The sequence below is a fragment of the Taeniopygia guttata genome, chromosome 1A (genome assembly GCF_048771995.1).
Source record: "Taeniopygia guttata chromosome 1A, bTaeGut7.mat, whole genome shotgun sequence".
In the NCBI taxonomy this organism is placed as follows: domain Eukaryota; kingdom Metazoa; phylum Chordata; class Aves; order Passeriformes; family Estrildidae; genus Taeniopygia; species Taeniopygia guttata.
The window spans coordinates 48440711-48466771 of record NC_133025.1 but is presented as its reverse complement, the minus strand read 5'-3'; the positions used below and the strand labels follow the sequence as shown (position 1 = coordinate 48466771).

At 39.6% G+C, this 26061-nt stretch overlaps 1 protein-coding gene across 1 annotated transcript; it reads right to left on the bottom strand.

The window, feature by feature from the left end:
* Positions 1-6337: 6337 nt before the first annotated feature.
* SLC25A17 (solute carrier family 25 member 17) lies at positions 6338-22772 on the bottom strand. The gene is made up of 9 exons (XM_002197760.5): positions 22589-22772; positions 18779-18839; positions 17716-17782; positions 15157-15308; positions 14020-14136; positions 13143-13288; positions 11207-11302; positions 7425-7507; positions 6338-6952 (listed from the first exon to the last, which is right to left on the bottom strand). The coding sequence occupies exons 1-9, from the start codon at positions 22733-22735 to the stop codon at positions 6805-6807; spliced, it is 1017 nt and encodes a 338-aa protein (XP_002197796.1). The 5' UTR covers positions 22736-22772; the 3' UTR covers positions 6338-6804.
* Positions 22773-26061: the final 3289 nt, after the last annotated feature.

Here is a 26061-nt window from a genome sequence, read left to right as displayed (position 1 = left end):
CCTTCCCAGCTTCTGGTGTGCCCTCTCTCCAGGAAAAAGTTTCAAATTTTCCAATTGTAATTTGATTTATTTTGGCTCATAGATAAGTCCCTCTGCTTGGGTTCCTAGCAGCAGGGAGAGCGAGGCAGGGCAGCGGGGCTTGGCTGCCACCTCCTGGTGTCTGCTTGCCTTCTTCCTCAGACACACACCAAACCCCACCGAAAACAGAAATACCAAAAATAAAAATAACGGGCACGGCCCTGTGGCTCCTCAGGTGGAGCCCCCTCTAACTCGGCAGGAATAAAACAGACTTATCATGTAGAAGGATGTTGATCCTGAAAAATTAATATAGTTTTAATGTATATGAATATGCATATGTTCATAGGTTTTAAAAATATGAAAGCTTGTGACACACTACAGAAGCAGTTAGCATATTGTACACAGGAGCTACAAGGCTTCCATGAATGTTTCTTCTTCAGCTTTAGAAAAAACTTATATGTATTTGTTCTAGAGAAAAGCAATGAAGAAATAAACTTTACTAATTCTTTCTCCTTTTTTTGTCCTCTTCCCTGCTTGTGAGGAAAATAGAAATTTTTCTCATTTTATCCTCCAAACACTAAGTATATTCACTAAACACAATATTTCAGTGCTCTCAGAACACTTTGCTTTATTCTTGATATATACTTTGAGCCAAGTGCTAGGAAGATGCCAACAATCACACATAGCAACATCTACTTTTGTTGTAGATGTGAAATCCTGGAAATTTCAAAACTAGAAAACAGTGGTGTCAAAGTATTCTTGATTCATGGCCACAAAGTAAGCCTAGGAGAAAGAATTCAAAAGATATTAAGACATTTATTTTGTATGCAGCAAGTGACTCTGAGGCTTGGGACTGCATGGACATCTGCTTGAGGAAAGATAATGAGAAAAATCCATCAAATTAGTTTTCTCACATCAGCATTCATGAAAGACAGTGCTTCATAAAACCTTCGAGATCAACAAGTCACCATGACTCCTCAAGGACATTAAAAGAACAATGAACTTCCCAAAACAATAGGACAAATGAAATATTTTTTTGTTCAAAACAGCAGTTCTAGGCCTTGATGTGCCATCACTCAGCTGAGACAGGGAAACAATTAGAGGAGATTCTATCACATCTTGAATCCACCCAGACAAGCTGAAATCTGCCCATCACAGATGAATGTCAGAAAGGCCAGGCCAAGAATGGTAAACTGACAATTTTCAGCAAGGAATCCGCAGTGAAGTCAGCTAAAACCTGGCCAGCATTTGTCTCTAATTCAAAATAATTCCTATCAGGGAAAAAACCCCACCCTCATCCTCCATATGTGGATGTCAGAGTACAGAAGGGATTAGCTGCTACTAAGAATAAGACCGACGTGCACTGTGACGACAGCTGGATAACAGGCACAAACAATTGTAACCCCCCATGTGCACTGAGCACTGGCTGAAGTCAGAAAAATGTGTTTTCCTATGGATAAACCTAGCCTGATCCCAGGCCCCTTCTGCATACAGATCCCTGAGCCCAGCACGTGTGAATCAATCTGGCGTTTGGCATTAGAGATAAAGCTACAAGTACAACATTGTTAAGAGGCTTTCCCTGCAGTTAATATCTGCTTCTCTGAGGTGCTGTTCCCAGTGTGACCAGTAACTCTCTGTGCCTTTAGAGTTCTTTCAACCATTTTACAATCTGGCATATTGCCATGTTTGGGAGACTTTCTAAACACCTTATGCAATTTTGGCAGCAAATCCAAATGCAAATACCAGCAACCTAGACACAGCTATTATTTTCTTCAGCTGGTTTGAAAAGTCATAGAAAGCAACACAGCAAATGAAAAGCGCTGAGTAAAGGGGTATTCTACAAGGAAACCCCCTGACTATCCAGACCATTCCAGCTCCAAAGGAATGTACACCCCCCCAAGATTTCAGTCAGGAATTGTTAAAATTAAGCCTCTCACCACTGATACAGCTGAGATGGGGGTGCAAACTATTTGGTTGATCACTGCTGCGATAGCACCCCCATGAGCTGGGTTCCACTATGCAAGTGCTACACCAAGATGTGGTAATGTGCTGGCGAATCTCTCACAGATTCTGGCCTTGTTATCACTTCACATTTCCATATCCACAAGTTAGGAGACTGTTGTCTTGCTGGGCTTTCTGATCTGGACCACCATCAAATTCCTGCTCTTCCCTTTCCTCCAGCTGCAGTAACTGGAGGATAATTTCCCTGACTACAGAGAACAGCAATAAATTCATCTTTGCACAAGCTTCTTCCCCCTACCTTGAAGTGGCTGTGCTGTGCTCCAGGCTGCTCTGACAAATGCACTACATTGCTACAAACAGCAGAGAAAAATGTTATCAGCCAAATAGAAATGTGGAGTGATCTCTTTTCCAGAAAGTTCTGGAGGCCATTTCTTTTAAACACAAAACACAGATAAAGAAGTTAAAATAACTCTCTGGCAGGCAGTTTATTGCATAGTGCAGTGCCAGTTCTAAAAAGCTCTTTTGCTGTTGCTCATTGAATCCTAAAGCTATCCCCTTTTATCTAGTGCTATCAACACTTTTAAGCCATGAATATTATGTAAGCTATTTATGATGTTACACACTCACAAAGTTTTGCACTAGGTCAGCATTAACAGCCCTGTACAGACGATGCAGTCATGCACAGCTTTATTTTTGCAAGAGATGGACCTGGCCCCTCTCTGTACAAGGAAAACTTGATTTGAAGAAGGTTCTTCAGCCCACATAGACCATCACACCAGGCCCTAAAACCACTGTTTCTGCTGTGAAGAGGCAGAGAGAGGTTTATAATGCCCACGAAGTATGCTTTGCAGACACAGAATTTGCTTTTTAGATTAGGTGAAAAAACAATTACATAAAAACAACTACATAAAAACAACTGGTTTAATAGAATAGTCATGTTCCTTATCACATCATCCTCATTCTTCTTTGCTTTAAATCATATTGATTAAAAATAAAATAAGAAAAAAAAAAAAAAGACACAAACCCCAACAATGGGCGTAAACACTATGAGCTTCCCATGTATCTCTCTCTCTCCCACAGCCCTGTGCACTCCTGCCCCATGCTCACTAGCTAAGAAATGTTTTTGACATGTGGTGTAAAAATAATAATTCCACTGATGGCAATGAACACCTTTTTCAACAGACACCTGTGCAAGGAATATCCCAGTTTGAAAGCTCACCTGTTTTTTCCTCTGAATGGATGGTGTTTACCTGCCTTTACTACAAAAGTCCAGCAAAGAGCAGGGTCAGCACACCCCCTTTTGCTTCCTCAGCAGGTGAGCAATAAGACATGTAAAGAAGGATTAATCTGGACAAGAAGCTTTGTAGTGCAGCAGTGCAGGGAGCTCTATTCCTCTTGGTCAGACTGGAGGTAAATCCTGGATTTTCTCCCACAGAGGGTATGCACCAGTTTTCAGATTTTAATAGCTTTCTTCAGTGCAGCCAGAAAATCGTTTGATGGAGAGACTCTTCCAGCAAAGTACATCCAGCTCTGGCAGCAAATACTCAGCAATTCAGCATTACGTAAGACAAAAAAAACACGTTATACCCTATCAGTTGTCATCCTCCTGAGGCTTAGTGAATAGCATTTCTATTTTATATATATATATATATTCAGAATATATATATACACACACAAATAACATTAGTGAATAAGCCAAAATATGTTAAATACTGCCCTACCATACAGGCAACCTATACTTGCAAGAAACATGGTTTGGAATGTAAATTGAAGCAGAACTCATGATGCCACTTGCTTTGCAATCTCTGAGATGCCACGGGAGCTTCCTACCTTCAGTTAAAGTGTGGGGTGGGAAAGAGAAAGAAGAGCAGAGGATTAAACTTAAATCTCCTAAACTGAGCCAAGGACAGAATTACCCATGATGGAGCTCAGCTAAGACAGACGATCCTCTCTGCTGCTCTCTTTTGTAATCATCCTTTCTTTCTCTCAAAAATAGTGTATTAAAAATATAGGGTAAAGATGTGTTTTTCATCTGAAGATAAAAATATTATCTGTTAAGTCTCTAGAAATGAATTTACACAATTTTTGGATGGAACACACCGTTACTACTGACTGCGAAGCAGAAGTGCAGAGCACTGGCAGCCAAGGCTGTCACTGCAGGTGGTTGTGCCCAGAGCTGCTTCTGCCACACCACCTCATACTCTGCCCTCCATGTTCCATCTCCAGCTTCAACTGCCATAACCATGTCCACTGGGAGCTACCTGTGTTTAAAGAACACTTGTAGGTTTTGTGCTGTTTGATGGAAACTACGTCATTAGTTTGCCAACTATTTTTTCTAGTGAAATGACAAATCTACAGAGCCAGATTAGCTGGATTATGTCTTTACACCACCCCCTAAATAAGATGTTATTTGCTTGTGAGAGAGACAGCAGGAAATGGCAATTTATGTAAATGTATTTTAAAATAGAGTAAAATTATTTTATTTAGTTTTCATTTCTGGACAGTATTTATCCACCAAGGATGAATTACAACTCCAGTACCAAGATTAAAAATAGTATTTCATAATTTGCTTTGATAAATAATAGATTTTTTTAATGTCAAAAATACTCACCAATGCTGAAATAGTTTAAGACAGTCTAACAGAAATGTCATAATCTGTTCAAACTACATCTGAGAAAACTTAGGTAGAGGTACCAGCTGCAACATGGACATTTACCTGCCAATTGAATAAATGACTTAAAAATTCCTCAACTATCTGCATTTCAGCTCAGTTATGCAAGTTTAAGTTCTTCTTCAGTTCAGTTTAATGTCTAAATAAATACCAGAGAATACAGAAGCAAAAAAAGTTTTAAATGCCACAGGTCAACCATTAAAAGAAGACTGCTCCCAGCTTCAGCAACTTTTGCTTTCACTCCTTTATGAAACTGTTTCATTATAATTGGTCAGCGGAGCCAAGTAGAGAGATTAGGGCAGAATGTCTGTTCCAGGCTTAATGGTAATGCAGACACAGCCAAGACTAGCACACTTTAACACAGGGCTTCTGTATTCAGCTTTTTTGCAAAAAGGAAATACTTTATCCCTTTGAATCCACACTGGCAGGTAGACAAGTATTTTTTGGCTAGTACATGCTAGCAAGCATTTACTTTCTTCTTATAGGTAGAGCAACCAGAAAAATACTTCTGCAGGAATTGCTCCTTCATGCCACAGAGCAGACAGGTTCGAGGCGCTCAACTCCAGCTCCTGGCAGCCCCGCCGATTTCAGGCAGACTGGGACAAGAACCACTCTCCTTCCCCACAATGATTCTGACAGCAGGAATTTTGAGGTGAGGTAGCTTAACAACAGCTATACTATTGATTCCAAATTTCTGATTAAAAACACCCAAAAGACAGCAGACTACCTTTCCACAGGACACCTAATTTCAGTAAAAAAAAGTATTTTCACTGAAATTTTCAGATTTGTGATTCATTCTTTTCCAGTGGTGAGGTTTCCAGTCTTTCACTTTCACCTTTTAACGAAGTATAATTACAGCTCATTGCACTTTTTTATTCTTATTTGTTTACGTAAATCCTACTGAAAGTCAACCAGCATTGAATTAATGGCATTCTTCTTGAATAGATACTCTCAATACTCCTAAAAGAAGGCGCTTATTCTTGTTCAAAAGACATTATCTGCAGAATTATTTTACAATTTAATTCTTAAAATTGACTCAATTCAGACTCCAGAAACAGGTGCCATTTTGCAGCACTCAAGTCTTCTCCTCCTTCCAGACATTCTTGGTGTTAAAACTGCCATTAAATGTTTTAATACTTCAAATAGAAAACCGGTCTTCAGAACAATCCTACTGCCAACTTAACAAAGGACAGAGCACAATTCAATTTGGATTTTAGGGTCTAGGAATACTGACCAAAATTATGGAAAAGGAACATACATGTGTTAGAACATAGACATTTTAGGCTTTATGGTCTGGGAATATCAGTGGGAAAATAAACAAAGCACATTTTTGAACAGGCATAGCACTTCTGAAGCAGTGCTGCATAAGAACATGGTATTAATTCACATATTCTCACAAGGAATAGGGTCACAAAACTTCATGTATTTCTGTAGCAAGCCCATTTCCTTGAGGCAGCTTGTGGGACTCAACTCGAAAAAGCAAGAGGTTATCCTCCTCCTATCTAGCCAGTATCTACATCCAAAATTTTCAACATTCAAAATAGCTGGATTCAAGAAGACAGACTGCAAACTCACTTGTAATATCCATTCCAGCAGTTCAGAGACCTCACCACCAGGTATTTGGGGCAACATCAGATCCTGTTCCACAAACATACTTGCAGGTAAAAGAAAACCATGCCAAAAATGTTATTCTTTATGAATTATTTTAATGAACTGAATACGAAGTGACAAACACAGGTCAAGGAAAATAACACAAAACAAGCCCCACCAGCTGCTGACAGAAGATAAAGATACAAGAATAGATGAGGACAATTTGAGGGCAAAGAAGAAAGCATAGTGAGAGATAATCATTCTTGCCAAGAATATCAACCAAATAACCAAATCACATAATAGTTTAAATTCACGTCAAGTGCTTAAATAAGGTCTCTGTTTTTTTTCTTAACACGGTGAGTACACAGAACAATAGGGAATGGGCTATCCCTGAATTTTTGACATCAGGTCCTATAGAGCATAGTCCAGATTTCTCCAAATACTGGAGGATAAAGGTGACTAAAAAGAGAAGCAGAGAAAGTGAAGACCTTTTCTTTACCCAGCCAGGTGTCAGATATAAAATGTGTTTTCTAGACCCCAGAATCTTTGGCATAGGTTCTTTTTCAATGTCTGCGCGAGTGCTTTAATCCCATGACTGTGAAGGTTGCTGCAGTCAGTTTCTCATATACTAGAAACATAAGAGCAGCAGTAAGGACTGTCTGCAGGAGCTTTGCTTCAAGGCCTTTGTAGAGTCCCACTAATCCAAAACGCCTAAGGAGGAGAAAAGAAAAAAAAAAAACAAACAAGAAAACAAGCATGAATAGTTTTCTGAAAGTAAATCAGTACACTACAAAGAAGAATCAATATCACAAGTTAATGACCAACTGTAGGAATCTTAAACCCAGTCTTGACCCTCAGCAAGATATGTTGAGTAATATTTTAAAGAAAAAATGCTGCAGAAATTTAAAGTCTTTTGTGCAAGAAACCTACTTCTTTTCAAGTTCAGAGGTGGAACGAATTAGTATCCATATGTAACCATATGTATCCTTGATGTCACTTACTGTACAGACATTTAGGAGAATTTGGGTTTGTGGGCTCTACAATGTATTACAAAAAACATTTTTACTCAAATATCAAGTTTAAGGGAGGCATAAGGAAACAAAATCCAGACCCAGCAACGTTTTCAAAATATTAATAATATTCTTCTCTATCATGGTAGGATAAGTAAAATGCAAAAGCTCACCTCACTCTCTGTTGAAGAAGGTAAAGAACATTTCTAAGACTGCCCAGTGTTCGGTTCTCTGGGTTCAACCTGTGGCGTCCGAACTGAAGAAAAGGAAGAGTATTTTGTTGTACTGTATTATTACCCCACTGTGCTTGGCAGAGAAAATCCATACATGCATGAAATCTGGAGAGCCTGTCCTAAACATCTTTGAACATTTTCCAGATTATATGACTATCAGTAGAGAACAGAGGCCAAAGCTCACACTGCAAACATTAAAACTGTATATACTATTCTAATTTGGTTTGGTTTTAAGATGGATTCTAACAAATATTTCCTCTCTTTCAGTTGCTCTGAAGGAAGCAGTTTTCAAGATCGCAATAGCATACTTTGCAGAGTCTTAGTAGGGTAGGGATATGACGCTCAAAGCAAGTTCTTTCTGGCTTTATCAGCTTTCACTTCACAAAGATTCAGACCCTCACAAATCTGCAAATCACTAATACACTGAGATTACATAGCTGAACACAAAATTTATCTGCCCAGCAATGGTCTTGGAGCACTTATGCATGAACTGCTGCGGATGAACTCAAACTTGTTTCATCTACCTACCTGGCCTAAATTATATTTCTCTTTTACTCACTGCACTTGCTTATCCCCAAGCTGGTTTTCAGTAGGCATGATAGTTGCTGCTGTAGAGTTAAATTCGCCATTTCAGCAACTCCTTTTCTAGCATTCATTGATATTTTATCTGATACAGGTTGATAGTACTGTCAGCAACCTGTAACCATGCATTATTAATATACAAGAGTCGGCACACTTGTATTTGTAACAGCATAACCTATTAGCTTTTGATGGCTGTATTAAGATTCTATGCTAAGAAAGGTGAACTTGAGCAACTGCATGTTGGATGAGTTTTTCCCCAGAACATTTTCAGGCAACTGCTATTTCTTACATGTAAGAAATTACCATTGACAGTAGGTAAAGTTTGGCAGCACCAACAGCATGCTAGCATAATGTTAGCAGAATCTCCTGTTATTACGTAAATATACACTCAAAATCCACAATCTTCTCATCAGCAAGTACCCATCTGATATTGACAAATCAATGTTAAGAACTATTGTCACCAACTCAGACACGCCCCCCAAAAATTGCTAAGTAGGTTCCAAGTTACAGTGTTAGTCACTGCCCAAATTACTCATACGCTTCCACTCGACACCACCATTAGGTGCCTCATTCTCCTCTTTTCTCCACCACTGGACAATTTTTGTACTACAAACAAAGGGTTATTAAGAGAGAAGAAAATCATTAATTTTTCATTAGGATGTTAACACTCCAGTGTTTACTGCAGAAGACTTCCCAAAGGGATTAGCATTTTCTATGAAAGAGGAAAAAAAGACTTCAGTTTTAAAGAGAACTTCTTCATCTGGGATCACTGAGAACATTAACAGTATTGCTGTACCTCCAGAGGCAAATTTAATTTATCTGCTCTTTACTGACACATAGGCTAAAGAATAGTTTCACTGCATAATGAGTAACACCAGTGTCCACAGTTTTAATGACCAGGAGAAGGACAAACCAAATGGCAAAGCTGGAAGCTGCTACCATTATCAATTACACAGGACAACTCTTCACTATGTGACAGTTAGAAAAGAACTGTGCCAAAGAGTTGAAAGCAAAGGTGTAGAGACTTTATTACAAAGAGCCCTAATAACTTTCAAAAAATAATAAGTTTCTAAAGGCTTAAAGTTAAAAGAAAAAAAAAAAAGTCCTGTACTACTTTGATGACAGAACTTAGTTATGATGTGTAAGTTTATAGTCATTATATTGAGCTTATATTAGTTTGTGTGCAAATCTGCTAAAACTGTTTTAAAAAGCACCTGCAACTATATGATTTTTTCATGCAGAATATGAGTTCTGAAAATATTAAGCCTTTACTCATAAGCTTTTTTTTTAACATCACTTAGTGTGAGTGACAAAACTTCATCAACTAGAACCATGCCAGCTTTAGATTAGAAAACACATCACAAAATAGAGCAAGTCTGAAATGGACAGCACAGATGCCACAGACAGACATTTTTGCTGTCCTCAGCAGGTGTGTTCAGGGCTCCTGGCTATTCTTTCACAAAGCAAAGAGACAGAAGTCACCCCTAGTGACTGCAGAACTAGAGACAGGGACCTTGTGCTCCCCATCACCACAGGGAGAGGATGGACTGGCACTGGAGTTTTTTTTTTTTTTCTTTTTACATTATCATTGAGAGTCAGAAAAATTTTGTTCAAAAAGCTAAATAGAGACAGAAAAAACACGAAGCCTCAAGACTGTAACCACTTCTCTAGGAACCATGGAAAGGAACAAGGGCTGAAGCTGTTCTGTGGCTGCAGCCCTATGAAACCTGCACTGCTGTGCAATGCTCAGGCTAAAACAGAGCACTTGAACTTTCCTTCCAGTTCTCCTTCACACCAGGAGAAAACAGGAGCATCACAAATTAAAAACAGACTGATGTTGCAACTTATTCAAACAGAGCTATTTTTGTTTAAATGTTTTCCTGTATCTGCCACTCCAGCAACAGAAGTCTGTGTTATTAGTTTAGCTACTACTGAGATGTGTCCAGGCTGTTAAAACAGGATAAGGCATTGAAAGTAAGCACTAGTTCAGCTGATCAAAAATTACAAAAACTTCAGAAAAGATGACTGCTGACAAAGTTACACAGTAAGTATATTCAAGTCCTCTTGCTTTGAAATATAGCATCCTAACTATCTTTTTACAGATTACAAAAAATCAAGATACATTTACTGCACTCTAATTAGAGAGCTACAAATTATTACAAAACTTGCTTGAAAATTACTTTTTTCAGATGAACAATTAACACAAAAATTCTCATCTTAGAGAGGTCTGAAAAGGCTAAGAGGAGCCTTCCTCTTAGCACGGAAGGCTTGTTTTCAGTAATTCAACTCATTCTCCAAATTTGTCCAAGTTTTAGAACATACACAATAGCTTTACTGTACAGGCAAGTTAAGGCTCCTCCTTGCTTAAGAAAATATGTTTAATTTGGAAACACATTAATATTTAACTGTTATAGAGCCTAAAACACACAAATTAAAGTACAATATGCTTATGCATGGCGAGGTCTCCTTCCCTCCTACTCCCCAATTTTGTCTTGTGTCAATATTACAACAACATTGGTACACTCTGAAGGCAGCAGCATTATCCAGCCTCTGTATAAATTGCAAAGAAGAATAAATGCAAGTGTTTCCATTACCACTACAATTAGCCTACATGGCCAGGCAACTGGTTAAAGGTATAATTTATGAGGGAGCTCAGCTTCCCCTGATGAATCATATTCTGAACACTGACAAAGTCAGACCACCATCTAAACAACAAAATCTATGAACCAATTTTTTTTTTTTTTTTTTTAATTACCATAGGGGATCATCTGGAAACAGACTGGTTTTAGAAGATTTAATTTTAACTTCCCACTTGACACATTTTCCATTTATATTCCAAGAAATAAATATACATTTTTGTAGCGCCTAAAAGCAGTTCAATGCACCAGCTTCTGTCGGATACTGTACCAACACAATACACTGGCAATCCTACCAGCTACTTGAAACAAATGTGCACCAGTATACCAAGCTCAGTCAAAACCAAAGAGGAAAGTCATTCTAATCAGTGAGCTGCATTGGGAAAAATGCCTCCCAAAACAATAGGTTCATTAACACATATATAAACAAGCCATGTGAACAAGGCTTGCATGATACAGACTAAGTCAGAGGCAGAGTTACCATGAAATGAAATTATTACTTACCCGCAGAATTGACTGTACTGTCTGCAGAGGATAAGTGAGGGTGGTGGCAACTGCTTTGGCTATTGCACCAATAACAAAAGCATCCAAAGATGTGAGCTGTTCAATAGATAAAGAAAAAAATTATTTCCGCATAGTACCAAAACAGCCAATTATCCATTTGTATTTGGGGATTCTGTACTGGTACCTGCTACCAGATTATCTAAGGATCTTTGGCATAAAGATTTCATGAAATCTCAGGGTCTTCTCATTTTCAAGAGTTGGTTATGGTTCAACTAATTTACTGTCCCACACCTTAAGGTTATTTGTAAATTCCACCAGTTTCTGCATTCCTCAATATAACTAGACTACTACAACACAGTTGATATAAAGCCACACAATTAGAGCACTTCAAAGCACCAAGAGCAGACAAAAGATAAGGAAGCATCATCTAAACATACCATCAATCAATAAGCATCTCAGTTTTTGCAACAGTGAAACCAAAAATTATATGGTGCTTGTGAAAAGGTGACAGCAAAAGATTACTTAAACATCACTCTGTATTCCTGAGACATAATCACTACACTCCCAGGCAGAATTTTAGTCTTGATGCCATAGGCTAAAAATTTCATCCCCTTTTAGTTAAGAACCCCTGCTGAAGCCCACACTTCTCCAGGATGCACATTGTTACAGCCTATGCTGATTACAGTGCATCTCAGTCTATCAGTGTGAATTAACCACTGAATATAAACAGATGTCCATATTAAAACACGCTCAAAATATATTCTAAAATATATTGATTGCAATCAAAAACACACTCACACATGTACATCTTTAAAAAGGTCAACCTGTTATATTTAAGACAACCAGGAAACAACCAAATACGAAAAAAACTGTTATTCAAAATAAAAATTACCATCCCTAGCTAAAAAAAAAAAAAAATCTCCTCTTCATTAATCATGGACAAAGAAACACCCTAATTTGAGGTGGAACTAAGTAGTTTAAAAGAAACACATAAATAAGTATGTTATTAGCCAACAAGAAAATAACAAAGCAGATGGAAGCTAAGGTCATGATTCAAAAAATGTGCATAATGTAACTGAGTAGATCCATCAGGTACAAATGGGGTGTTACAGCTGCAGTATTAACTAAAGACAGTAAAAAACCCAAGCCTCATTGAAGATGCAAAATCTCATGTAAAAATAATCTCACTAGGTCTTGGGGAAAAACAAGATGGTTTGCTAACATAATGGTATGACCTAACATTCTAAAATCACAAATTAACAGCAAAGCACCATATCTTAAAGATATATTATGTTATAATGTTATCTGAAAGTGTAATACAAATGCTTTCCAGTTAGCTGGAACATAAAAGGAACATGAGTTCAGCTGAGATTCTATACCTTATACAGACAAGGAAAAAGAATAAGGAAAAAGAAGAGCAGTATAAAGCAGGGACAGAAGAGTGATTGCAGTTCTATTTAGAAAATCAGGAAGGTATTGTTACAATGCTATGTTTAATTCTAGTGTCCATCCTTGGAAAAATTATATTGAAAAATTGAGGCCTTCAAGAAAAAAAGGCTATTATTTACTGCAAAAAGGGTTAAAAGCAGACTTCAAAACAGTTAGTATGTAAACACTTATAAAAGATATATTAGAATTGAAATCTCTACTTTAAATCAAGGCCTGTGAACATATGCAAGCAAATGTGGACAAGACGTTCAGTTCTATTTTAACAGGTAGAAGAATGTTTTACAGGAATTTATTCCCTAGGGACATGAAAGATTCCTCTCATTTCATGACACTGAACCCTTTTTAGACACACTATTAAAAAAAGAAAACACTTGAAAACACAAGAACCAAAACCAAACCCACATTCTGAATTTGTTCAAATGATGCATATCAAAAAACCTGTCTTGTAACAGAACATATTCATCATCTGGCCTCAAAACATACTCACTTGCAGCTGCTTTTTCAAAAGCTTTCGTTTAAAGCCTTCATAAAACATAAACTGTATGGCAGGATTGAAGACCAGCAGCAAGGAGGGGAAAGTACCATTCCACAGAGCTAAGACTCCTTCATCTCGTACTATTTGATGAAAGGCATCTGAGAAAAATGTGAGGAAAAAGATCATTAACATTTTGAGTACAAAACTCTGAATATAAAAGATATAAGAAGTTACTCTTAAAGCCTAATACTCAAAGTGTATAAAAATCTATTGCAGTCCTTTATGCAAACATTTTTATCTTCTATTTTAATCCAGAAGTAAACAGAAAGGTAGTGACAAAAGAGGTTCTTGTTTGCATCACCATTAACATAAACAAAACTTACCATCTGCACAGGCAGTCTCCTAGTCTCCTTTTTTCTTTTTTTTTTTAAATATTTTTTTTTATTACAAGTGTGGCATCCACATTAAGGTCTTCCAAACCTTCTTCAAAATAACAGTAATGTTTATTTGGTTGGTTGGTTTTAAAAGGAGGACAGCCTGAACATGTGAGTGATTAAGAGATTAAGGTAAGTGAAGTTTAATTTTCAGACTGTCCAAACTCAGACTTCTAGCTACTACTTCATGGGGCTCACTACTGCTCCATTATCTGTATGATAACATATCTGCCCTTGCAAAAGATATTTTAGTTACATGAGTGTACACTGAAAATTCTTAATTACCATCACAAATAGCCAAGTCCAGTTTCCTGTAAAACTCAATGACTGCAAAGTGACAGAGTAGCATAGAGATTACAGGGTGAAATCAGTTACATGAACAAAAGTCTTTGAAGTCCTTGATACATTTCATTTCATGAACTTCTCTTTGGCTGAAGACAACAACAGGTGCTTACCTATTATGCCTCTGTAATTGGTTGGTACAATGTCTTCATTTCTGAATTTTGCTCCCTGGAGCTTCAGGCGTGTGTTCACTACCCAGAGAGGTGTGGTCAAGAGTACATTCACTACTCCTAATGCAAAACACAGCACAAAGAAAATCAGCATGAAACAGATGATCTCAAATGTTTTCTTTTCCCCTTTTCTCCCCCTGATTCACATGCTACTGAAATTTCTGGTAGGAAGAAGGAATAAAACTAACACAGCATATGGGAAAAGTAATTAGTAATCTGTACCCTAATTCCTGTAGCCTTTGCTCCAAAATATACTTACATGGAATTTTACCAGACATATAGCCAGCTTAAGAATTTCCTTCCTTACTTCCACCAGCTATTCAGATAGTCATTATACCTACACTGAAAGTGTAAGAAACTACCAACTCCTCCCCAACCCCCAAAAAACCACCAAACCCAGAGGACTTTTGTATAGATTTGTTTTTAATCAGCTTGATTCTGTGCATTTGCATGAGCCATAGTACCTGAAGAATATCTCCAGCAAACACAAAGCCTACAATAGTAACTTTTCACACTGAACATGCTAGAAAAGTCACTTATATTATCATCCCTTCAAAGAAGGCACTGCATAAGAGGATAGAATAAAAAAGAACATATGGTCCCACTGGACCTGCATATATCTAGGAACTTCCTGTCACTTTCAGGTGACAACCCTAAACCAAGTCTGAAAACTGACACCCAAATGCTTACACTAAAATTTCTTACTGTAATTGAAATTATTTCAAAATTGTCATATACATTTTCATCTGAAAAAAACCCCAGCTATCACCTCTACCTGCCACTTGTCTTCAGCATATTAGTGATGATGCTTAGATATCTGGTAAGCACCACATCAGACACAAATATCATACTAAGTCACAAGAGCACTGTGCTTTATGCCAGAATTCACAACCAGAATGTTTTCTGCATCTCCTTAGGAGGTGGGGATGACACAGAGGAGCAATCAGAAAGAAGTAAGCCTGCATTCAGTGGGAGGCATGAGCACTCAGTGTGGCCTTCCAAAGGACTTCATAAAGTAAATCATTAGATAGAAGATATCAAAAATACATTCTTGACAAAATGGAGACTTTTAAGTATTACCTGCAACAACCCCAAGAACCAAGTCTTTTCCAGTGGTTGAATGCTGACCTTTGACCCAGAGGGCTTTAAGACTATTAAATGTATAAAAATAAACAAAATTGGAGCAGCAAAGGCTGGAGATAACGGGGAACCATCCTCGATATGGTGCCAACCTAATGGAGAGCAAAAAGTCACAGTAAGAATCAGTGAAGTGTTTATGTGATCTGGCTGATTTTATGTGTTGGTGGAGGATCCCAGAGATACAATGCTGTATGCTACAGGAAGTACTGCCTAGATATGTCTTTATCAGCAATGGTAACAAACCATACTTAACTCCTGAGTAAGGAAAAAAAGTATGCGGATTCTCACACAAAATTTAAAAATTGAAGACTAGTTACTGAAATTCATATACTCCACCTAGGAGAGTTTTGCAAAGGATGCAACCTGGAGACAGAAGATAGACAGGTGGGAAGAATTTCTAACAAATGCCTTACTGTAAAATCTACAGCAAATCAGTCAGGTAAGTAAGAAAAAGGCATTACCTTGTGAAATTTAACTAGATTAATCACAGATGAAAAACTGAACACCACCTAAACCTGTCTTGAATTAGCAATGATTTCGTAACAACTGCCTAACTCCCTTCTCTGATAGGCTTGATCATCCTGTAAAACAGGGACACTTCAACTGTCCTACAGTCCCAACACGTTCTACAACACATCCAAAAAAAGATACTTATACCCACCTTCACTGGAGTTGCACAGAACACGTAGAAAACTGGTATCATGTTAAAAGCATAAAAAAATCACCCCAACCCCAGTAATTATGGAGGCTCTTTAGAATTCACTAAAATACTGGGAGTATGCAGAATTTAAGGATCTCCAATAAGACTGTAAAAGACACAAGGCTGGTAAACACCACATCTGACTTTTCTTAAAATGTAAATGCAACTTTTTAATCTCAAATCCATCAAGTGCTTCTCCCTCCCATGTAGCTGGGAATACACCTTATTGTTACAACTGCTTCTGAAGTTGCAGGCTTAGCTAACCATACAGTTACAAATTAACTGAATATGCAGTTATTCATAAACCAAATTAAACACTTCTTATATTACCTATCTCTTCAATGCTGGAAAAGAAAGAGAGAAACATTCTCTATGGATAATGTCCTCTAACTGAGTGTTAGTTTGGGCTTGGTTGATTTATTAAGAACGACTTCTGATGACTTTCAAATGAAACATCTTGTTGTGCAAAACATGAAACTAAAACAAAACCCATGAGTTTATTTTAATTACTTAAGCTGTCAGTAGTAGCATCCATGATTCACTGCAATCTTGAGAAAAATTTTGTGTGCACTAGTCAACACCTTTCAGATCACCTAGAAAAGGATGGAAGTACAGGGAAGAAAGCTGTCTGATAAAGTTCTGCAGGAAGTCCTTTAGCTTAACATATTTGCTTTATCTAGACGAGAGAAGCAGTCTCAAAAGTATGGTAATGAGACAAGACTCTACAAGCTAATGTGAACAAAATGCTTATGATCTCACATCATATTTCAGATCTGTTGTTGTTTGGACTTTGTTACTTCAGACACATCTCTAACTTTGTACCATTGCTTTGCCAGGCCTTCCCAATACCTTTGGAAGAAGCAATGTTCCTCTCTTAAGGACGTTCCTTCCTCTTCTGGATTTTTCTCTTTCACAGGCAAAGTGGGATGACCGCTTTTTCGGTCTTTCCACCTCAGTTAATTACTTCATTTTTCTTGATTACTTTTGTCTTTCTTTTATTTTTTAATATAAGTTTACTTGCCACCTTCATGTTACAGAGGTAATGGAGGAATGTGAACAAGAAAGATCAGCTGGCAGAGAACTCCTCATGCATACATCTGCCCAAGTTCAAAGGTGACACAGCATTACAGGCCAAGTTAAACTTTTGTCAGCTTTAATGTCCTGGAAGCACTCGTCTACTTAGGAGTTCCAGGGATTCAGTTAGGAAAATACTTCTAACAAGGATAGGCATAAAATTGTTTTTCCCAGCCAGCTCAGCTCAGACTATGACAAATAATAAAGCACAGCACAGCTGAAAGTTAACTGGTTTTAGATAGACGTTGAATCCCACCTGCATAAAGTGCATTGGTGTTTAGTTCTACATGCTTAGGAGAAGATGAAGACCTTCCAACTGGGAAACATGTCTCAGTTCTCTTGAAAGTGGCTCAGTTGTCCAGGAGCTTCATCTTGGTTATTGCGAAATTGACACACCCAAGAATCCAGGTAGATAAAGCTGGTTTATCAGGTATTTGAAAGTATATTTGCATTTCTGAGGAGGCACAGCTACCTCACTAATGAAGGCATAGTTACATCACTGAACAGATCAATTGCATAAGGTGCTCAAGAAAGTTAATCCTAGTTAGCTAAAGATGAACACATAAGATTATGCAAGTCATATCACACTTGCATGGAGACATTTCAATTTGGAACAAAAATCTGTTCACACAGATACAGGCTAAGGGTTCCACTTTAAAAGCATATTCAAATTAGTTTTAGAGTTTATCTATGAGAAGACAAACAGAAAATCAGTATCTACTCACAGGCCTTCCTCTTTGATTATTTCCAAAAGGACAGCAGGTGTCGTCTTTGATTTCCGCTTCTCATCAACTGGAAAGCAAAACAATTAAACTTTTAGATGATTCAAATTTTTAGCACTCTTTTTCAAGTCCTTATCCTTGCAATTCTGAATATATTCTATAAGCATATGTTTCTTCTTCCTCATAAAGGATAGAAATACCCTATTTCTCCTTATTTTCATGTGCTAGGTAAGACTACTTACTTTTTTTATTCTTCCTCAGAGAGACAGGTTCTGTTGTGCTCCAGAGTATCTATAATTACCAGTTCCTAATAGTTGTGACATTAACTGAAAGTAGGTTCCCCTTAAGTAGAGAGCTAAAATTGGGCCTGCCTAACTGCTCTCGAAATAATGCCTTGGACAGCAGACTAGCACTGGTAGCAGAGCAATCTCCTACAGCTCACCTGCAAACAGCTAAGCCTTAGCAAAACAATCTCTTCCAGCACTGAAAGCTATTCATTTCTCAACCACATACTTCTGACAACCTGGCTGATAATCTCCCTCCAGTTCTTAACAGAACTTTAGTCATAGTTCTAAAATGCTTGTTGAGTCTGTGACTTTTGATTAGAAGATAGAGTTTTAGAACAAAACAGTTTATGTCCCAGATGCATTTCTGTAAATATTGGATATTCCTAATCCAAATTCTAACCTGACTTTTCCCTTTAAACCATCCTCTAGAATATTTCTAGACTTGTTTATCATTATATTACCCCTGCATTTTGAAGTGTTCTCAGCAGCCAAAAACAACAATGCACAAATATAATTCTATGCAATCTTGCATCTTTGTTTTTGTCTTTGGTCTTAAATAATCATTTAAAAGCCAGAGAGTACACAGCCTTTTCAGCTAATTAAAAGGTTGCCCAACTTTCAAAAGGAAGAATTACCTCCAGCTGGAAAAACAGTGTTACTGTGACACAAGTAAGATTCCTGCTAATGTAGAACATCCTCCCCACAACCACCCTTACAAGTGCCCAGGCCAAGATGAACAGAAATGCCCATGTATAAAGAAACTAGATTTTGACACTTACCCTGAAGTCTAAGCCTAGCTGTATCCAAAGGAAAAAATACAGTCATTGCAGTCATACTGCCCTGAAAAACAAAATAAACTGGCTGTATAGTGTATCAGATGCTTATACAGTGCCTGCTAGACTCTTTGTAACCCTTCACTTCTCACCCACCAATCAGTCTGCTGAGTAAGTTTAAAAAGGTGATAAACTCCACACATAACACATTTTTTGTCCATACTTCTAAATGAGGGTTATTTTTCTCTTCCATTAGATCAAGACCAAAATTAAAACCATTAAAAGCTTTTTGCCAAAAGAGAAAGTTTTTGAAGCCTGAAAGTTGATCTTGTGGCATCAGAAAATAAACACTGAACTTTCTCTACCTGCCATTAGCCTCAAAAAGGCCCTGGCTTGGTATAAACCTGTTTTCCATGCATCAGGTGGCTGCTGAAGTTGTGGCACCTCTTCTATTAGTGGTCATGCAAACTGTTTAAATGGTGGGAAGGTCTGGAATATAGCAAGTCACTCAATGCTGTGTTTAAACTACAGTGCAGTGTGACTTGAGCTTTACTACAGCTGTCTTATGCCATACATTTAGTGACATACTGGAAATGGAAATACACATCTGGAAATACTCCAGCTCCTCAGCAGGCTGTTTGGACCTAGCTCTACAACCAGCAACAGAGGACTAATTTCTGGTGGTGTTTCCACACTAAAACAATTCTGGGTTGAAGTCTTAACCAGACTTACGTTTCTCCAGTTTTTGTAATACTAGGTAGCATATGTAAGACTTGGCCACAATTACTTGGTTATTTTAACCCATTTAAGTTTGGGCTCCTGCCAAAACAGTTCATTCTGCTCTCCCATGTACTTGTCCCGTGTTGTATTATTCTCACCTACCATGTACCCAGCTGGACAGCAAGTGAATTAATGAACCCATCTGACTGAATATTTCCAAAAAGTCTATCTCAGTTAGAAGGTTAGTGCCAGCACAAAAAAGTATCAGAAAGACCCACAATGCTCCTCCTAATGAGAGCTGCATTACCGCAATTTTGAATACAGCCTCAAAACAGTTACACCTACGCACAGAACAAGACTGCACAGTCACTACAACTTCCAACCTTCCCCTGCTTCTATCCGCCCAAAGTGAGATTTATCATGGATCTTAGCCTCAATGCAATGCACCGTGCAGCAGCAACACACACACACACTTGCACTCAAAATTAGAAAATGGAAATGAGGAAACAGTCGGGTAGTGTCACACAGGAGACAATGGATGTGTGGGCACAAGACACAGAATAGTCTATTTCAGTTGGAAAGGATCTGCAATAATCACCTAGTCCGGCTTCCCCCACCCCACTTCAGGGCTGACCTAAAGCTAAAGCATGTTAAGTGCATTTCCCAAATGCCTCTAAACACTGACAGGCACAGGGCACTGACCACCTCTCTCAGCAGTCTATTCCAGTGCTTGACTGCCAAACTGGCTTAAAATTTATATGGAACTATAGTTCAAGAGAATGTCATGAGATAACTAAACTGACCTAACAGATTATTGCACATAAAAACCAAATTGTACTCTCTCCCCTTCTTTTGCTAAATTGAGGGAAATAGAAAGCCAAGTTACTTTTCTCTTAGGTTTATAAAAGGAACAACTCAACTACATGATGAGGAGGCTGCCAGAAGCATCACATGGAAGAGACAGGATTTCATGGCTAGAAGAAAGGAAAAGAGGGATAAGCAGGACCAGTCCTTCCCACAACAACAAAAGCCCTCAAGAGGGACTTAGATTCCTTGCTAAACTGCATTGAGACCACGAGGTAAAATTATACTAGTGAGTGCAGAACAGATGCTGCCATGTATTACCCTGCACCGCTGGAAGGTGAGGCTTCACTGTCAGCCTTCCCACCACCGCCCTGTCAGCAGAGGAACTTGGTAGTTTGCCAAGTCACATTACCCCTGCATAATCACAGGGACAGGTACAGACTGGTTTGTGTAATCCCAGGCTCTTGGTCAACTGTATTTGCACCCTTGCCTCTTTCAATCTGGCAGCATAATTTTCCGGGCACCTACACAGTGATGCAGACACAGAAACTAATCTGGCTGAAAAACAACTTTTCCCACTGGGCTACTTCTTCAGTCACATCAGTTCACTGACCAGTCACAGCACCCAATAAACAACTGGGCAGAAGCCAAGAGGTGGCCAGAACAAATGGCCTGAGATGACTGCTGCCAAGAAGATGTGTGCAGGACCACAGCCTGAAGCTTGGCTTTACAAAAAATAGTAATAACAAAAAACGTGAAACATATTAAAAAATTTAACTGTGATTTTTCAGCCACCATTCAGCCAATGAAGCAGCCTGGCTGCTCTGTAATACTCCCATAAAACTGTCATCCCTATAGCTTTTGCAATAGGAAGATTATGTTGTAGCAACATGCTAAAGAGTTAAAGAATGCTCATGTAAATCAATTAAAGTTCACAGGAAATCAAGCACTGTTTTGTGTTGGGGTTTTTTTACTGCTCACAAAACTTTCCTACAATTCAAATTTGACTAGGTTGCCTAGAAGGTATATGAACTTTCAGTATACTAGAATACAAACAAAAGTTATCATGTCATGGTCTGACATTTGCTTCTGATGCATTAGCTCAACACAGTTCTGAGGTTATGGCTGGATTGATAAATTTGGTTCACACCACAAACTTTGTTCAGGAGCAAAGCCTTACTACAGCAATCTGTATTTGAAGGGAGAAGCTAACAGCAAGGTCTAGAAAGTATCACTGACTTCTGTAGAAGCCAGCAAAAGGAAAATGGGTAGTATTTCAATAATGAGATCATTTGAGAAAGCTCCACTTTTTGAAAGTGGAAACGAAATCCCCACTGCCTTTGATGTTTAAGTAAACAGACTTAAAACAATTTGAAGAGCAAACAAAAATCTTGTGTTTATTTATAATAAAACCAAAACTTCCCTTAAAATCTTGTTTTTCCTTTTAGAATCAGCCTTTATAACAGAATCACTGAATTGTCAGGATTAGAAGGTATAACCTCCTCACCAAAGCAGTGCCACCCAGAGCAGGTGACATAGGAATGCCTCCAGGTGGGTTTTGAATGTCCCTAGAGAGGGAGACTCCATTACCCCCCTGGGCAGCCTGTTCCAGTGTTTATCTTTCAATAACATTTAGCAACTTTCATCCTAAAAGAGACACGAGGAGTTCTTTCTACCCACCGATATGCCCAATCCAACATGATACATGCACTAAAATTCTTAATCTGTTGGAAGCAGAAGGCTGATTTACTATTTAGAGCTAGCACTCTGAAAAGAAAAATTCAGGGGCTGGGCACACTAGGAAATCTACATAAATTAAATGCGAGTTTTCAATTTACAAGAACCCCGTGAAAAATTAAATGCAGTAACCGACACAAACCTCCTCCGGGTGCACTGCGCTCGCCTTACACTTTGATTAGCACCTATGCGCCGCCTCACCCTCCGCAGCTCCTAAGCACTTACGAGGCCGTGGCAGGAGGACGATGCTGGGTACAGCTCTCGGATTACACAGCTGAGGCGCTGCCCCTCTGCCTGAGCTTAGATTTTCACCGCTGAAGGGATGCCCAGCTCCGGATGCGCCAACCCGGCTTTCTGAGGGGCAGCTCCCTGCAGCTCCCGCTGGCTCAGAGGCGGCTCCGGCTGCTCAGCCTCGCTCAGGCCTCCAGCCCGGCCAAGCCCCGCGCCGGTTCCCCGGCCCATCCCGGCCGAACAAAGGGACCCGCGCCCCCCGCCAGGCCAGCACGGCCGCTCCGCCTGCCGGGCCCCCCGCCCGGCGCCGGTCCGCTCGCTCACCACGGCACCGGACACGGCGTGCACCAGGCTCTCGTAGGAGGCGACGGACGACATCGCGGCGGCTCTCGGCTGCTGCTCCGCCCGGCCCGGCGGCCCCACGGCCCCGGCCAGCTCTGGGCTGCCGCGCACCGCCCCCGCGCCCGCCATGGCACCCGCCCTGTCACGTGCGCCCGCGGCCCCGCCCCGCGCCCGCCCCGCGCCGGGGGCAGCCGGCGGAGGAGGCTGGGGTCGTTCGTGCGGCTTTTCGGCAAAATGCAGCGCCGGGGCACCCGGGAAATGCGTTCCTGTTCCTTCCTCTGTAACTACGAGAGCGCCTGTTCTCTCCACCAGCAGCTTCGCTTCTCTTCCAGAAGAGGCCACCGAGAGGGGAACTCATCAGTGGCTATCAGCATCTGCAGGGAGGGTGGTGAGAGGATGGATCCAGGCTCTTCTCGGTGGTGCCAAGCAATAAGACAAGAGCAACAGGACAACGGGCAGAAACTGATGCACGTGAAGTTCCACCTGCATATGAGGAAGAATTTCTTTTACTCTGACGTGACCACACACTGGAACAGATTGCCCAGAGAGGTTGTGGAATCTCTCTCACTGGAGGTGTTCAAGAACTCTCTGGACAAAATCCTGTGCCATATTTAATAGCAATAGTGCCATTATTTCCTCCTTCTTAAAAAAGCAATTTCACTTGATAATCACAGAACAGGCTGAGTTGAAAAGGACCCAGAAGAACCATCATGTGCTCTGGGATGTTCAAACAGGGAGGCTGGACCAAATGACCACTGCAGTCCCTCTTCAACATGATGCATTTTGTGATTCTGTGATTTCTTTCCCAAACATTTAACGTAAGCATTTAATTATAACCAGGAAGCAATACGAAACTTCACATTCTGATTCTGCTTTTTGCTAACTATAGTCCCTTCTACCTACCCAAAGTCTGGTATCTTCAAAGTAACACCTTTACTTTACAAGACAACAGTTTCTTATTCTATGTGGACCAATTGAGTCTGATGCATTTTCAAGCACCGGGGATCTTTAGCCTGGAGAAAAGACCTTTGGGAGGATCTTGCTGCACTCTACATGTTAAAGGAGGCTGAAGCAAGGTGGGGGTTGGCCTCTTCTCCCAGATAACAAACTATAGGAAAGAACAGCCTCAAGTTGCACCAGGGGAGGTTTATACTGGATATTAGGAAAAAATTATTTAATGAAGGTACTATCCAGCACTAGAACAGGCTGTCCAGAGGAGTGGTTGAGTCACTATCCCCAGAGGTATTTACAAGACACATAGATAATTGCACTTGGGGACATGGTTTAGTGGTGGATGTGGCAGTGCCAGGTTTGTGGTTGGACTCAAACTAAGAGGTCTTTTCCAAACTAAACAGTTCTATTATTGTACTTTGTTTACTCCTTTTCCCAGTCTGCAATCCCTTCCTCATCCTTTGCTATCATGCTGAGAACCTGCAGCTGAAGCACACAGCTACAAACAGAACATCTCCTGGCTTGCCACACCTTGTCGTAGCTGAGGGTGGAGAGAGAAGTTCTAGCAAGACAGTGCTGGACACAAGTAGCTGGCCAAAGCACAGGGCATCCATGGCTCACTGCAGTTAGGGTACACAGAGACAAGGCTATCAGACACACAGTTTGGGAAAATATCAATAATCCTACAGCCTCCTTTTAAACTTTTGTGTAGGAGAGGTTCCACAAGTATGAAGGAGCTGAGGAAATTAAATGAGTTTGGACATGCCCCAATTCGTAACAGCACCTGGGAGATGATCCCCATGTCTGTTCATATCCTGCTGGTTTTTTTGCCATTCTCATGTCTTATACTGGTTTCCAGATTGCTTCAAGGTTTTGTCTGTGTTAATAATCACTCCCCTTTTGTTAGTTTCACCTATACTTCAGAAAAATACTATAATTAAAGATAGGAATGAATTTTAGCTTTGTTTCATGTTACTCCTGGGCTCTTTGGTTTCTATTGTTACTCCATCATATCTTGTTCTCTCTGTGAAAGAAAGAATAACTTCATAACTTTTTCTTCATAATTGTAATTCCTAGTCCTTCAGCCTCAAACCCCCAGATGCCTCTCGTTTGAACTGCAAGAGCTCCTAGTGCTTACATCTGTGGTAGGAATCACCATATCATCCACCACTTAAACAACGACAGGGCAGCTGTAACATTACACTCTTCCCAAGAGTTTCTATCACACAATTGCACAAACCATTCCCTTTTGAGAAGATGTTCCTTCATCAGGTGGCTGTTAACAGACCCCTTGTCTCTACCCTTCTGTGAGGAAAATCCCATTCTTTCCCTGAGGGAGAGCAGGCATAAAGAATACAGGCTACCCTACCTAATGCAAGTGTTTCAATTGGAGAAAAATAATTTTCCAGGGCAGTGCTCCAGCACATTCCTGTACTCAGACTTTAGATACTGATACCAGCAACCTAAGAGACCACAATTCTTTTATACAATGCTGATATCACTGATAGTCCCAATTTTTTTTTTAAATAATGTAAGATCCCTGTGCTGGATGCAGCCCTTCTGACTGACAGTACTTTGGTTCAGGCATCACCAAAAAGGACACCTGACTGAAATCATCCCTGCAGTGCAAACCACGAGAATCATCCTAAGCAGTATCTTACCCAGGAACAAAGAGTTTAGGTCTCTCTTATCAGGAGATCAGCACCAGCCTGAGCTGGGACTAGTCAGAAGAGAAACTGCTACAGCTGCACACCTGCACATACACCAAAAGGGTCTGACTACTACTAAAATTACTGACTATGAGTCAGTAATTTTAACCTCTAAAGAAATGTCTGTAGTCCCCATGAGCCCATTGGGCTTTCCTGTACAGCAGCAGGCTGCTCGGCAAGGATGTCCCCCACAGACAGGGATGGCTCTTAAGGTTAATGCTCAAGGTTGAAAGAGCCCCTTACCAAACATCTGAGATCTATGAGAAAAGTGACATTTTACATTAAGCCTTAAAGTATATTGTATACTTGCTGCAGCTTCTATAAATCTAGCTATAGCTTAATTATTAGATGTACAGTAAGTAGTAGAGTGTTTGACCAGAGTGTAAATTATTGTTCAAACAATAATTTACAACATTGTTAAATCACTCTTTCTTTACTGTTCAATTATTGCTTAATAACAATTCTATCATCATTCACTTTACATTTAGGTGTCAATTAATTATCTTTGATAATAATTTAATCATTAATAAAACGTTTTTAGTTACACCCACATTGATACACTCTTAATAACTCACCTGTGATACACTCCTACATGCAAAAGACACATCTTAATTTAGAATTAAGGTGTAGACAGGTCACTGGCTATCTCCTGTTACTAAAGCAGGCAGGAGCAGCTTTACAAATCCAGGGAACAATTACGCAAAAAGTGACTGCACAATCAGGTCCACGAGTTTTTGGGAGAAATGTCTCAAACAGGACACAGACTCTCATAACTTCTGTTCTTTGTGGTTTTGT